At 41.5% G+C, this 12,204-nt stretch overlaps 1 protein-coding gene across 1 annotated transcript; it reads left to right on the top strand.

Annotated features, from left to right (window-relative positions):
* Positions 1–275: 275 nt before the first annotated feature.
* Positions 276–11,811, top strand: elavl3 (ELAV like neuron-specific RNA binding protein 3; the record flags this gene model as incomplete). The annotated part of the gene is made up of 9 exons (XM_083931269.1): positions 276–421; positions 1,347–1,413; positions 6,552–6,768; positions 6,865–6,968; positions 9,062–9,215; positions 9,342–9,570; positions 9,856–9,909; positions 10,512–10,550; positions 11,309–11,811. 9 exons carry the CDS (start codon positions 276–278, stop codon positions 11,655–11,657), a joined length of 1,359 nt encoding a protein of 452 aa, XP_083787395.1. The 3' UTR covers positions 11,658–11,811.
* Positions 11,812–12,204: the final 393 nt, after the last annotated feature.

The following is a 12,204-nucleotide window of genomic DNA, read 5'->3' as shown; positions in this document are numbered from 1 at the left end:
GATTAGTGCTTTTTTTTCTGGTATGTAGTGCCATATCAATATTTTAAGATTTAACGATCGATAGTGGTAATTAGCAATCTCGTACTCAGTGTGGTGCGCCATGCCGGCTGCAGTCTTCATGAGCGATGGATAAAGTCTTTATCCTGCCATTTTAGATAGCGCAGCCTTTACGTGTTTGTATCGCAGCCACTTTGATTCCCTAAATGTCGTAGCATTGATTACATTTCCTAAAAGATGCAGGAGTCAAGATTCAGGAATTCCGCAAGATTACAGTGATGGAGATGGAGAGAGGCGATGAGGCGCTGGGTTCAGAGGGGGAGGGGGGACTCGCTTTCTTTGCCTGGTTGCAGCACAAGGATGCTGGAGACGGGTTTCTGAGACAAAACATGATGCCTCGGAGGCTGCGGGCCCATACAGCAAGGCAAAGGGAAAAAAGGGTCGAGTCATTCCGGGAGGGGGAGGGGGAGGGGGGAGGAGGGATATTACGCATCCATTGGTTTGCATTGAATCCAATGTCCAAGTTCAAATTCCTCAGGGTTCGCGTTGCGATGCAACCGAGTAAATAGGCTGGAAATCTCAGAGGCCGTGACAGTGAGGACTCTCGCGGACATCTCCGTTTTAAGCGCATTTTTCCTACAGTAGTAGACATATATCACATCGCACACGTAGCCTCCAAGATGGCCATGCTTGCGTTGCGCGTGTCGGATAAAAGGAGATGTGAGCGGTGATAAATTAGCTTTGCTCTGAGCCGACGGCCGGATTGGGCGTGTCTCTGCTGGACCTAAGCACCAAACGAGGCCCTTGAATCCTCAAAAGGCCTACTCTGTATTTTTTCCCCTCTTGACACGCTCTACGTCTGACAGCAGGTAGTTTATTTAAGCAGAGCGAGGAAGACACATTTGCATTCAATTATAGAAGCCATGAAATAAATAAGAATCAGCGTGATTGCTGCTCAGTCCAGACTTAAAATCACCTACTATGTTATTAAAGTGACATGTAAAAAAATCCCTAAACTATTCTATTAGTTTAGTTTTGTGGAATCATGAAATTACGTCCACACATGGCAAAATGCCAATCTTTTCAGGCTATGACTAATATAGGACCACAATATCAATTATTTATCACATAGAAGGAACAGGATGTGAGAGACGGAGTTGGGCCCATGAACAGATAAGGACACATTTCAGATTTGAAATGGTCAGAATATGGCTTCGAGAAAATATATAAAATGGAGGTGGACAGCACGTTGGTTCATCATCTGTGAGGCTCTAACTGCCCACTCGACACATTTCCAATCCCAGGATTTTATTTTCTCTTTGTTGTACATTACCTATTGTCCCTTTCAGGCCTAGACAGAAGCCCACCGACAGTGACTGTAGTTCCCCTCCACATGGTCCGCAGTCCTCCATGCCTGTACCGCAGTGCCAAGCAAATAAAAGCGTTGAGTCAGATAACCTATCCCAGGCACTTACACAATTCAAGGACAAGGGCAGCCGAGGCCATCGCTGTAAACCAATCTAAACAGTTGTTTGATGTTAAGTTTAAAAAATGAATCCAGAGTTAAATGTAAATCTTTTTCTCTTTCTGGCGATTTAAAAGGTTAGGGGGCATATTTTTTTTTATTGTCTGTCCAAAATAAAACGATTAAAAGGCTTCGTGAAGTGTTATATTTTTGTACAGTGACCTGTCTAACTTCGCCTATGAGACGTTCAATGTAATTATGTTATGTAAGCGGTGATTCGCCTCCTGTTGCCAACGACTTCGTGTAATTATCAGCAACAAATATAAAGCCTGTAGGGAAGAAAGGGGGCGAATGTACCTTCCATCTCTGAGGCTGCAAAATCTCTTGAGCTCATGTTTTGAGCTATCACATGTTAATTATATGCACAAAGTATATACAACTGTTAATATAGAGTTATATTTTCGTGAATGTTATGGAAAAACATTATTTTCTCTGATAATATTTATAATAGTGGCCATTCGCCTTACAACCAGCTTTTACAACTAACACTGAATACAACACTATTGAGTCTTTTACGAGCCAAAATAGCAAATAAATATCTCGGATTAGTGATTTTTATTTATTATTTCATGGCGTTTTTGACTTTTGGCTGGCAACTGTAACAGTCATTGTTCCCCAGTCCTGCAGCCCCTGGCCACGACACAAAGCGCCACTGTTTACATTAATATTCATAGTGCTGCCATAGCCTCTGCGAGGGAGAAGAGGAGGAACGGGTGGCTCTTTTGTTTGGTCGTTTCAATACGTTTATTCAGCAAAAAGGCGCTCCGGTTCATGAATGCCTGCAGAGCTCACAAGTCTTGCCTTTAAAAAAAATAAAAACAGGGATAAATAAGAGAACCGGGGGAAAGGAGGGGTTATGTTATGCATCTGTCATATTTAAATAGCCGTGTATAGGATTTATTTCTGTATTAAAACGATTTCAAAGTCAAATAAATGAAAAAAATAAATAAAACGAGTCTTTGCTGGATTCAGGGGCCTCCGTGGCCTCAAACGAGACCGACCGAAGGCCACTCCCTTTTTCAGCACGCTGGATAGCGCCCCGCATGCTACAAGGACTCGCAGGGCAGATTTGTCTCCCTGAGCCTTTGACGTTGTCTGCTCTCATCTTATCGAAGCAGCACATACTCAAGAGAGCTGAAATCTTTTAGAAATCTTTTCTTTTTAGTCTGCGGAGCGGAGAATAGGATGGAGCCTCAGTGCATGGCTGACATGGGCTGTGACTCCTGTCGTCCTGTTGTTTTACAGCTGCCACCATGATCCCTTAAGCTGCAGAGAGTGTGGCTAATGCCCTTTGTTTGGGATAATCCTGTAATCTGTGTTATTTAGAGGGCTCATTTACACTTCAGCCTAGCATTCGGTTTTGATTCATGCCTTCCAGAAAAAGAAATCTTTATAAAAATGCATTATAATGTGGACCGGTGACAAGGTTTTATGTTAAGAGGAGAAATCAGCATCATCAATATTCGTTGAAAAGATCCAGGTGGATTTCTTGAGAAAGATTGTTGATTTGTTTTGTAAACAGGACTAAACTAAAATACATATATTACACAGATACATCAATTTAAATCTACACTAAGCCTCAAATTCCCAAAAGACTCTGTCTTTTTTTGTTGTTGTTGCTTGGACAGCATACCAAAACAAAATACACACAGTGGCCATGCCATTTTCTCTCTTGTTATATCTTTCATTCAAATTGTGATTCTCAGTGCATTGTTACATGTAATGTGGCAAATCTCATGTTATGACTTGGGAGACGATTATTCTTCTGTACATTATAGCCTCCAGTGCTGCGCTGCATTTGGAGCAGAAATGAATTGGGGAAAGCGGTTTATAGGCATCAGAAGACAGAGAACACTGACTGCATTTACATTTATTCATGTAATGCTTCTGTGTTTTGTAATTTAATAGTGTACAGTGTAGGTGGTACGTGTGCTTGGCAGTGGAGGCAGGGCTCTTGTTTGCGTGCAAGTCTGGGTTCATGTGTTTGGCAGAGGAGGCAGGCCTCTTGTTTGCGTGCAAGTCTGGGTCCATGTGTGGGCGATGCTGATGCAGAGCATTAAATATTAAGGGAGATCTCACAGAACCCCAAAATAGAAAAAAAGCTGTGTGGGACACATAGTGCTACTCAAACTACTGCAATCTTTTAGGAATTTTAAAAGAGGATTTTAAAAGAGATTATTTTTAGGGCATGTTTTCATCCGTAAGGAAAGTAAATAAAATACAAGTAAACAAGAAATATGTTGAGAGAAAAGGGACAATACGCAACAAAGGACCTAGGCCAAATTTGCACTCAGGACATCATGGTTACAAGGTACTCCTCCTGGGGTGGATGTCTTTATTGTCTGTAGAAGAAGATGTCTGGAGTCTAAAGCTGGAGTAGATCTATACTTAGCGTATCAGTATTATTCATGCTATCGTTAATCCTCTCTGAATTGTTATCTTTTCTATTTGTTTCAAATAACTTCAAAGCATGCTGTTCATCTCTATTTCTGTATGAAAGTCTTAATCTTAGTTGCTGCTTGTGTCAGCTACTCTCGGTGTGCCCAGCCCATACTCAGTGGCCCTCAGAATTATATAACTTCACGCTGTTCACAGGGGATGTGTTTTCTGCCATGTTGAGGGTTATTTCAGCTGGCGAGTCAAATTTGCCCTAATATGTTGTTTTTTTCCCCCTTCAAAATGCTTTTTGTCATATTTGGGACACCTTCAGTTGCTCATATTTCTGTTAGTCAGACGCATCACATCACACATAGTATTACCATAAATACAACATAACAGCTTGATTCCACCTTTTTGAACGTGTGCACATCGTATCGCAATTCATAATGGCATGAAAAAAACAGTCAGCAGGCATTTTAGCCATGGATCAAAATGGTGTGACAGATTGCTATCTATGTTTCACTGCATTCGTGCGTAGATGTGCGTCTGAAGAATTTTATTTTTAGACCTCTTCCCTTGTCATTTTCAATTTGACTTACTGTTATTCCCTGCTTCTGAAAAGCCATATATTAATACACAGAGGAAAAAACGTCTGACCTGCATATCTGCTCCTAATAAGCACACACACTGAAAGTAAGAAAGCCATTCAGCCATTAGAAACAATGCAGTCTTTGAGGGGCTGTTACCTGGGCAACCTGAGGCGAGGTGAGGCTCAAAGCGGGTTACAGAGATGAGGAGAAAAGGCAGGTTAGACAGATCCATTCGCAGAAGCTAAAAAAGAAGAAAGAAACCATGAAATGACACATAGACCTGAAGACACAAATGAAAAAATCAAATATTCTACTAATGTGATGATAACACAGAAAATCAGCCTAAGCAAAACACAAAATGTGGGTGGATATACAAGGTGCTGGCGAGCTGTGTATTAAATTAACAACATCGCATCATCTGTGTCAATCCTTTTCATCTTTTCTGTATTTAATCCTCTGTTACTTACCAACAAAGAAAACTACTTAAATATCCCTCTTTGGGGATAAAAATAAAGTGTGTTTTACATTATTTGACATAATACATTTGTCTCAAAATACCATAGGGGCTAGTTGCCGGATAAATATTTCTGTGATAAAGAATGTTTATGTTTCAGTGACACCTACAAAATTTCTCCATCAAGTCAGGAGACCCCCCTTAATATAATTTACTAATCCTGAATATTAATTAATTAAGTCCCTTTGTTACTTTGGACTACAAGACCCCAAGACTCATTTAGCCTTATTGACATACATAACACCCATCAGTTAGAGATCTGCAACAGTTCAAACCCACAATCTGATGTAGCAATTTACATTTTGGAATTACTTCCACACTGCATATGCATTAAAACTGTTTATCTAAACACCTTACAGTTTTGTTTGTGAGAAAATATACAGGCATTGAGATTCATCAAATTTAAATAGTGTACTGCAAAACGTGTAAAAGCACACACATGGTAATGTTAGAGGGGCTACTTTTACCTTTACGTGCATGTACTTTGGCATGTGCAATAATTCAATTTTTCAATCTATTGATGTTTGAACATGAAAACAACAGATGCAAATAAATTGCCTCTCCTCGTATTCAATATGTGTCAACAAAATAGGATGTAAAATTAAGATGGTTAATAGTAAGGCTGAAACTGTTGCAGGTTTTCAGTATAAAACCCCTGGTTTGTTTGATATTTTTTTCTAATTCAAACAGCTGGACAACTCAGTACATCAACATCACACCAAGCAACAAAATAGCAACAAATTATCTTGAAATTCTTTGTCATCTGTTTACACAAAAACAGAGTTCGCAGTGATTTTCCGTGTAGATTTACACAGTGAGCTGAGTGTTTTAGTGTGAGGCAAAGGGAAAAGGAAAGTAGAGCAGGAAGTTTTGTTTCTAACCACACAGATGCTCTTTGAGGAGCCTCTGTAGATCAAAATAAGCGACACAATGTACTCCAGAGCAACACAGACACTATACTGTACACTAACCCACACCCTTACTCCAAAATAAGTCAGTTGACCACAAAGAAATCTGAACAAAATCCAGAGAACAAGCACATTATCAATCCTGCAGTTTAAAAATTATCCTAAAATATTTTTCCACCAAACCATGATTTTTTTGTAGCATAAAATCCATTTAATAACATCTCGACCCCTGCTACCCCAATCTCCCCCAGCCTGCACCACCATCGCTATTATCCATCCCTGCGTAATGATGTAATGGTGTTTGACCCTGGAAGAGAGTAGGGGGAGGGGAAGAGTAAGGAAAAAGGGACTGTGACATCTGCAGGACCAGCGGCAGGGAGAGAGAGGGGGGGGGGGGGGTATAAGTGGGGGAGGGGAGATGATAAACCAGACCTTGTATCCATCTCCATTTTAGCAATGCTGATTCCTGACCTTTCCCTCTGACAGTGACAGAGTGGACAGGCTGTGCGCGTGTGGTTCTGTGTATAGTATATTTGCGCATGCATTATTATGTTAAATATTAGCATATGCTCATTTATATATCTTTCATTGTGTTTCTTTGTGAACTCTGAATCTAACTCCACCCTCTTCCTCAGCAGATAATCAGCACCATGGAAACCCAGGTGTCCAACGGTCCAAGCGGAACCAGTATGCCTAATGGTCCAGTCATTAGCACCAATGGCTCCACAGACGACAGCAAAACCAATCTGATCGTCAACTATCTGCCTCAGAACATGACCCAGGAAGAGTTCAAAAGTTTGTTTGGTAGCATTGGAGAGATTGAGTCCTGCAAGCTAGTCAGAGACAAGATAACAGGTACAACATTTTTTCCATGTTGAAAAAAATAAATAGCGTTATTATAACCAGCTTTGAGAATCACTGACACCATGGTGGCTCTTTCTTTGTCTCCAGGTCAGAGTTTGGGGTATGGCTTTGTAAACTATGTGGATCCAAATGATGCAGATAAGGCCATCAACACACTCAATGGTCTCAAACTGCAGACTAAAACAATCAAGGTGAGCTACTTTCTACAAATAGTCACTCTTCATTTTTCTGATTCTTGAAGATAAAAAAGAAAGGAAGTGGAGATTTTGTCAAGGGGGAAGGGTTGTTGAGAGAGGTGGCGACAGACGTGACAGAGGGAGGGGAGGAAAATGGGGAGGAGGAGGCAGAAGGGAGCAGTGGCCAGAACAAAGGAAGAGGGAGAAAGGGTGAAAAGAGCAGGAGAGAGAGTGGAGGTCAGAAAGCAAGGGGCGGACAGCATGCAGAGGTTATTGTGATGGAAATGTAATTAGGAAGTCTGACTGCGGTGCACTAGGGTCAGTCTTGGTTATCCCATCTGCCTCCAATCTAGGCTAATTAGGGGGCATCTTTGTCCCAAAATCAGATGAGGGAAAGAGGGGGCATATTATTAAACACTACTTCCTTCCATCTCCCTCTGACCTGATCAAAGTACATCAAAGTTGGAGACAAACTGCAGGATTGAGAAATCTAATCAATGAGAGAGCAGAGCAGGTGATCTTCCCACAGCTGTCCATGAATAGGGATGTTCTGACTGATCCGACTGATCAAACCTTTAAGCAGGAAAAGTCAAGTACAGGATTTGGTTCCTTTTTTGGAAAAACAAATATTGCTCTGTATAATGTCATTCAAATATTATCCACAACATTGCACAAGATAAATGACTTCTTACTCAGGAACAACCGTGCAGAAAAAGTGTCCAGTGTCATGATCTTGTACGATGATGATGTCATTAACTTCTTAATAATTTATTCTCAAATGTAAAAAAAATAAAGAAATAGCTCCTCTGGTAAATAGCATAGTACTTTCTAATTTCGCAGGAGGCTCCATATAGAGACGGGTGAGGCTGTGAGGGAAGGGGCAGCGGTAGAAGGGTAGGGGGTAGCTCGGAGAGTAGAATGCCAATGACAGGATTAGAGGCCATATGGGCTTTAGGCACCATCTGTACTGTGGGAGCGACAGGGAGAGGGTTAATTATAGGGCAGCCTCCGCTCCCCGAACACAGCAACTCCCCCCTGAATCATCCAGAACACCCTAATCACTGCACCACACAACCCTCCTGCTCATACAGTCCGTCTGTGTACACAATAGAAGCTGGTGCTTAGTACTGATGGAGGAAATCAGAACACCTGTATTCATCTGAAAGATAATGTATTTTTATTCACATCAAATCCTTATTTGTGCCTGTGCAATAAGCAAAATACATTTCAAGGCTAAGCATTGACGTACAATTACATTACATGTAAAATTTGCAAACATTTATATTTATCACACCATTAATGACCAATACAATATGTATAAACAGTGTGCGTGTTTGCATGTGAACAGAGTGTTTAAAAGTTGTCAAGGATCCTGCAAGTCTTGTGATGCACTTACATTGTTTGCTGTTTGCCAGTGGAGCTGTTCACCCCCAGAGGATAGAGACAAAGGAAAGAGGCAGGACAGGGAGAGCAGCTCGGCCTATCTCAGACAACACTCACTCTGTCTCTCCATCATACACAAACACAGCACTGACAACAATGCACCGGACTGGATTATCTTTTACACACATGTTCACACGCTACACATAAACACAAAAACAAGAACATGTGTATGTACTTTTTCTTTTACAATCAATCAGATATTCCTCTGCAGTACTTGTTCTGAAAAGTAGACCAACAGAAAACCATGAGGGATATAAACACAGACGAACCAAGAATGGCTGCGTACTAATTAAGTCACCAGTGAATTCAGGAAAATACATCAACTAAGGCTGATGTTTTTCAGTGCAGAACAACGTTGACACTTGGGCTTGTTATCTGATGACTGGTATCAGTTTGGGTAATGGTTATCATCACAGTGTGTATGTGACGGTGTCATTATAGCCAAGTGTGAGCTTAAAGGCACTCATTAAGCCCACAGATAGTATTAGTCTGTGGAGAAATCAGCAGGCATCAAAATGAAAACTATTTGTTGGGAACTCTCTCCAGTTACATCAGGTCTTTCTAACATGTTCCAGAAATTGTTTGTTTTTCGCTGAGAGAAACTTGTGATTTTGGGGTAAATAAATATAATGCACTCATTGATTTATTTTATTTGGATGTTATAGGTATCATATGCCCGGCCAAGCTCGGCCTCTATTCGTGATGCCAACCTTTACGTGAGTGGACTCCCCAAAACCATGAGTCAGAAGGACATGGAGCAGCTGTTCTCCCAATACGGTCGCATCATCACATCCCGTATCCTAGTGGACCAAGTTACAGGTATAGCTTTATTTCACCTCTCATGCTGTCACTTAAGTACCACTCCATCTCTGAATTTAAAAACTGGTAGGCAGAAAATGTCCTAGATGCCAAGGTAGTAACATTGTTTTGTATTCTTAATCGGAGCAGGCATATCACGAGGAGTGGGTTTCATCCGGTTTGATAAACGAAACGAAGCAGAGGAGGCCATCAAAGGTCTGAACGGACAGAAGCCTTTGGGTGCCGCCGAGCCCATCACTGTCAAGTTCGCCAACAACCCCAGCCAGAAGACAGGCCAGGCCTTACTGACTCAGCTGTACCAGACTGCTGCCCGTCGCTACACGGGGCCCCTGCACCACCAGACACAGCGATTCAGGTACTGAACCTTTGGCAACCTCACGCCTCCTAAGAGTAAAAAGAAAAATCAATCAGATGAAGTGGCACACCCCAAAAAAACAGCAAATGTCGTCTTATTTTATAATAAGAGTATATTGTGTAATTGAAAAACATTAAAAAAATAAGAAATCTGTCAATATTAACACAACGTATTAGTAAACTGTTCCTTTAAGCAATATTATTGCTTTACAGCTCAGGAGGAATTGGCAATATTGCATTGTCCCTCCTTCTCACTCTTTTTCTCTGACTTTCTTTTAAACTGCAGCATGATCCCTTCACTTGGAAAGGGACCAGATCCAAATAACAGCTCAAAACCAATGTAAGAGACCAGACTTTTCCAAATACAGTAAAAAACGTAAGCTAAATAAATCTTTGATTAAGAATAATAATACTGAACCTTTAAAGTCTGCCTATACTACATAGGCATTATAGGCATCTTAAAGAGTGGAATTTCCAGATGTTGGCCACATCTACATTGGTAATTTTGAATAAAGGTTCAAAAGGTTTGAAACTCAAGGGCCTCCAGTATCAAATATTTTAACTGACCTCACAAGCAACTGTAAATACCCTCTCAAGTTGGAATGCTCACTTACTCAGTATGGATAGTTATTTTGAGGCAGTAGATGTGAAATGGCCTGGGATGAAGGATTTGTTACATTTAAACCATTAAAGGGGAATCTGTTTTGGAGCTTCACCAACTGAACTCACAATGAACAATGAATACCAGCTGAGGCACATACTAACAGGACTATTTTACACGCCATCAGTTTGTGGTTGGATGGTTTTGGGACTGCGTTGCTGTGAAGGATGCCCTCTGGAGGCCAGCTGGTGAAGGAGCAACATGTTAACTGAAAGCCCCCCTTCCTTGTAGATCTCATAACTAACTTCTGCATCCCCTTCATTCTCCCTCTTGCGTTGCAGACTCGACAATTTACTAAACGCCAGCTACGGAGTCAAGAGGTAAATGCCAAAGGTGTATTTTCAAAAGCATCCATGCCAAAATTAAAACCTCAAACAAAGTGCCTGGAATACCACCTGCTGACTTCATCAGATATAATGGCCATAATTCTCAATACCCACTGCCCATTTAAACCACGTTACAGAAGCAGCCCAGAACAACAAAATACTATCTGTAATTGCAATAAGCAATGATGCAAGCTTCTAACAGCAGGGTATTCTGGCATGGCTTTGTTTAACCTTTTCGTTCTTTTATTTTAATTAATAGAAATAATTTCTATGTATTTATTTATGAACTAACATTGTCAGTTTCAGTTGCTTTAATGTCCCCTTTTTTTCACCAGCATGGACATACCAGATTCCGTTTGCGTCTCCTCTGTTTGCTCCAGTTTGTGTATGATTTGATTCCAATTTGCTTTTCATCCCTCTCTAGGTTTCTGTGTTTTGTTCAATACTGTAATTTCTGTTGAACATTGTGATTCATGTGTTTAATTCTTCCAGAGGCTTTGGTCAGCAGAGAAAATATGCACATTGTGTGGGTCTCTGTGTCTCAGGGCACACAGTGTCTTTTGTATGAAAGCTGGTAGTTTGGAGCCACTGGGGTGACCACACATATTTATCTACTTATTGTACAGCAGAGGGGATGGAGATGGTGTGCCCCGACTACAATCTTATCTATCATTTCTCACAGATACATGCCAATAAGAGACAGTATAGAGAACTGAATTCTGTGTGGAACTTCAGAATGACACCCATGGTAGCTCTCCTACTCTCTTCCCCAGATTCTCCCCCATCACCATTGACAGCATGACCAGCCTGGCCGGGGTTAACCTTACTGGTCCAACTGGAGCCGGCTGGTGCATCTTTGTGTACAACCTGTCCCCGGAGGCAGACGAGAGCGTCCTGTGGCAGCTCTTCGGGCCTTTCGGCGCCGTCACCAACGTCAAGGTCATCCGTGACTTCACCACCAACAAATGTAAGGGCTTTGGCTTTGTCACCATGACCAACTACGATGAAGCCGCCATGGCCATCGCTAGCCTTAATGGCTACCGCCTTGGTGACCGCGTGCTGCAGGTTTCCTTCAAGACCAGCAAGCAGCACAAGGCCTGAGAGAGAGGCTGCTGGCACCAGCTCCTTCGACCTGCAGATGGAGCAATCTGAGCTCCCTGTGTCATCACTCTACATGGGCCTGGACTGAGTCTCTCTCTGACACATTCTCACAAAAAATCCATAATATATTATCACAAACACAGACATGCAGATACACGCATACACGCACAGACATAACCAAACATATTTATACGTGCAAGCATACACAAGTCAGAGTATCAAACAAACACACTAGTGGAGTTTTTCTTTTTCTCTTTACACAACATGCTAGTCCTTCCCTATATTTGCCTGGATTTAATTAGAAGGGGTACGTAGCTGGTTTGTTGGGTAGGGGCAAGAGCTATCTATTTAGGAGACAGTCTAACGAATGTGACAGAGAATGTGTACTGAGTGCTTTGATTGAATTCAGGCAAATAATGACAACTGATGAACAAAACGATCAAAAATTTTAATGAACGAATATGTGCAATTTACCCAAACTCTTACCCCACCATCTCTCCTATTATCTTGCGGGAGAGGATGTAGTCACTTTTTTACACTTGGGCAT

Source organism: Echiichthys vipera, assembly GCF_963691815.1.
Source record: "Echiichthys vipera genome assembly, chromosome: 17".
NCBI classification, from domain to species: Eukaryota; Metazoa; Chordata; class Actinopteri; order Perciformes; family Trachinidae; genus Echiichthys; species Echiichthys vipera.
The sequence above is the reverse complement of the archived record's forward strand: the minus strand, read 5'-3'. Positions and strand labels throughout refer to the sequence as shown.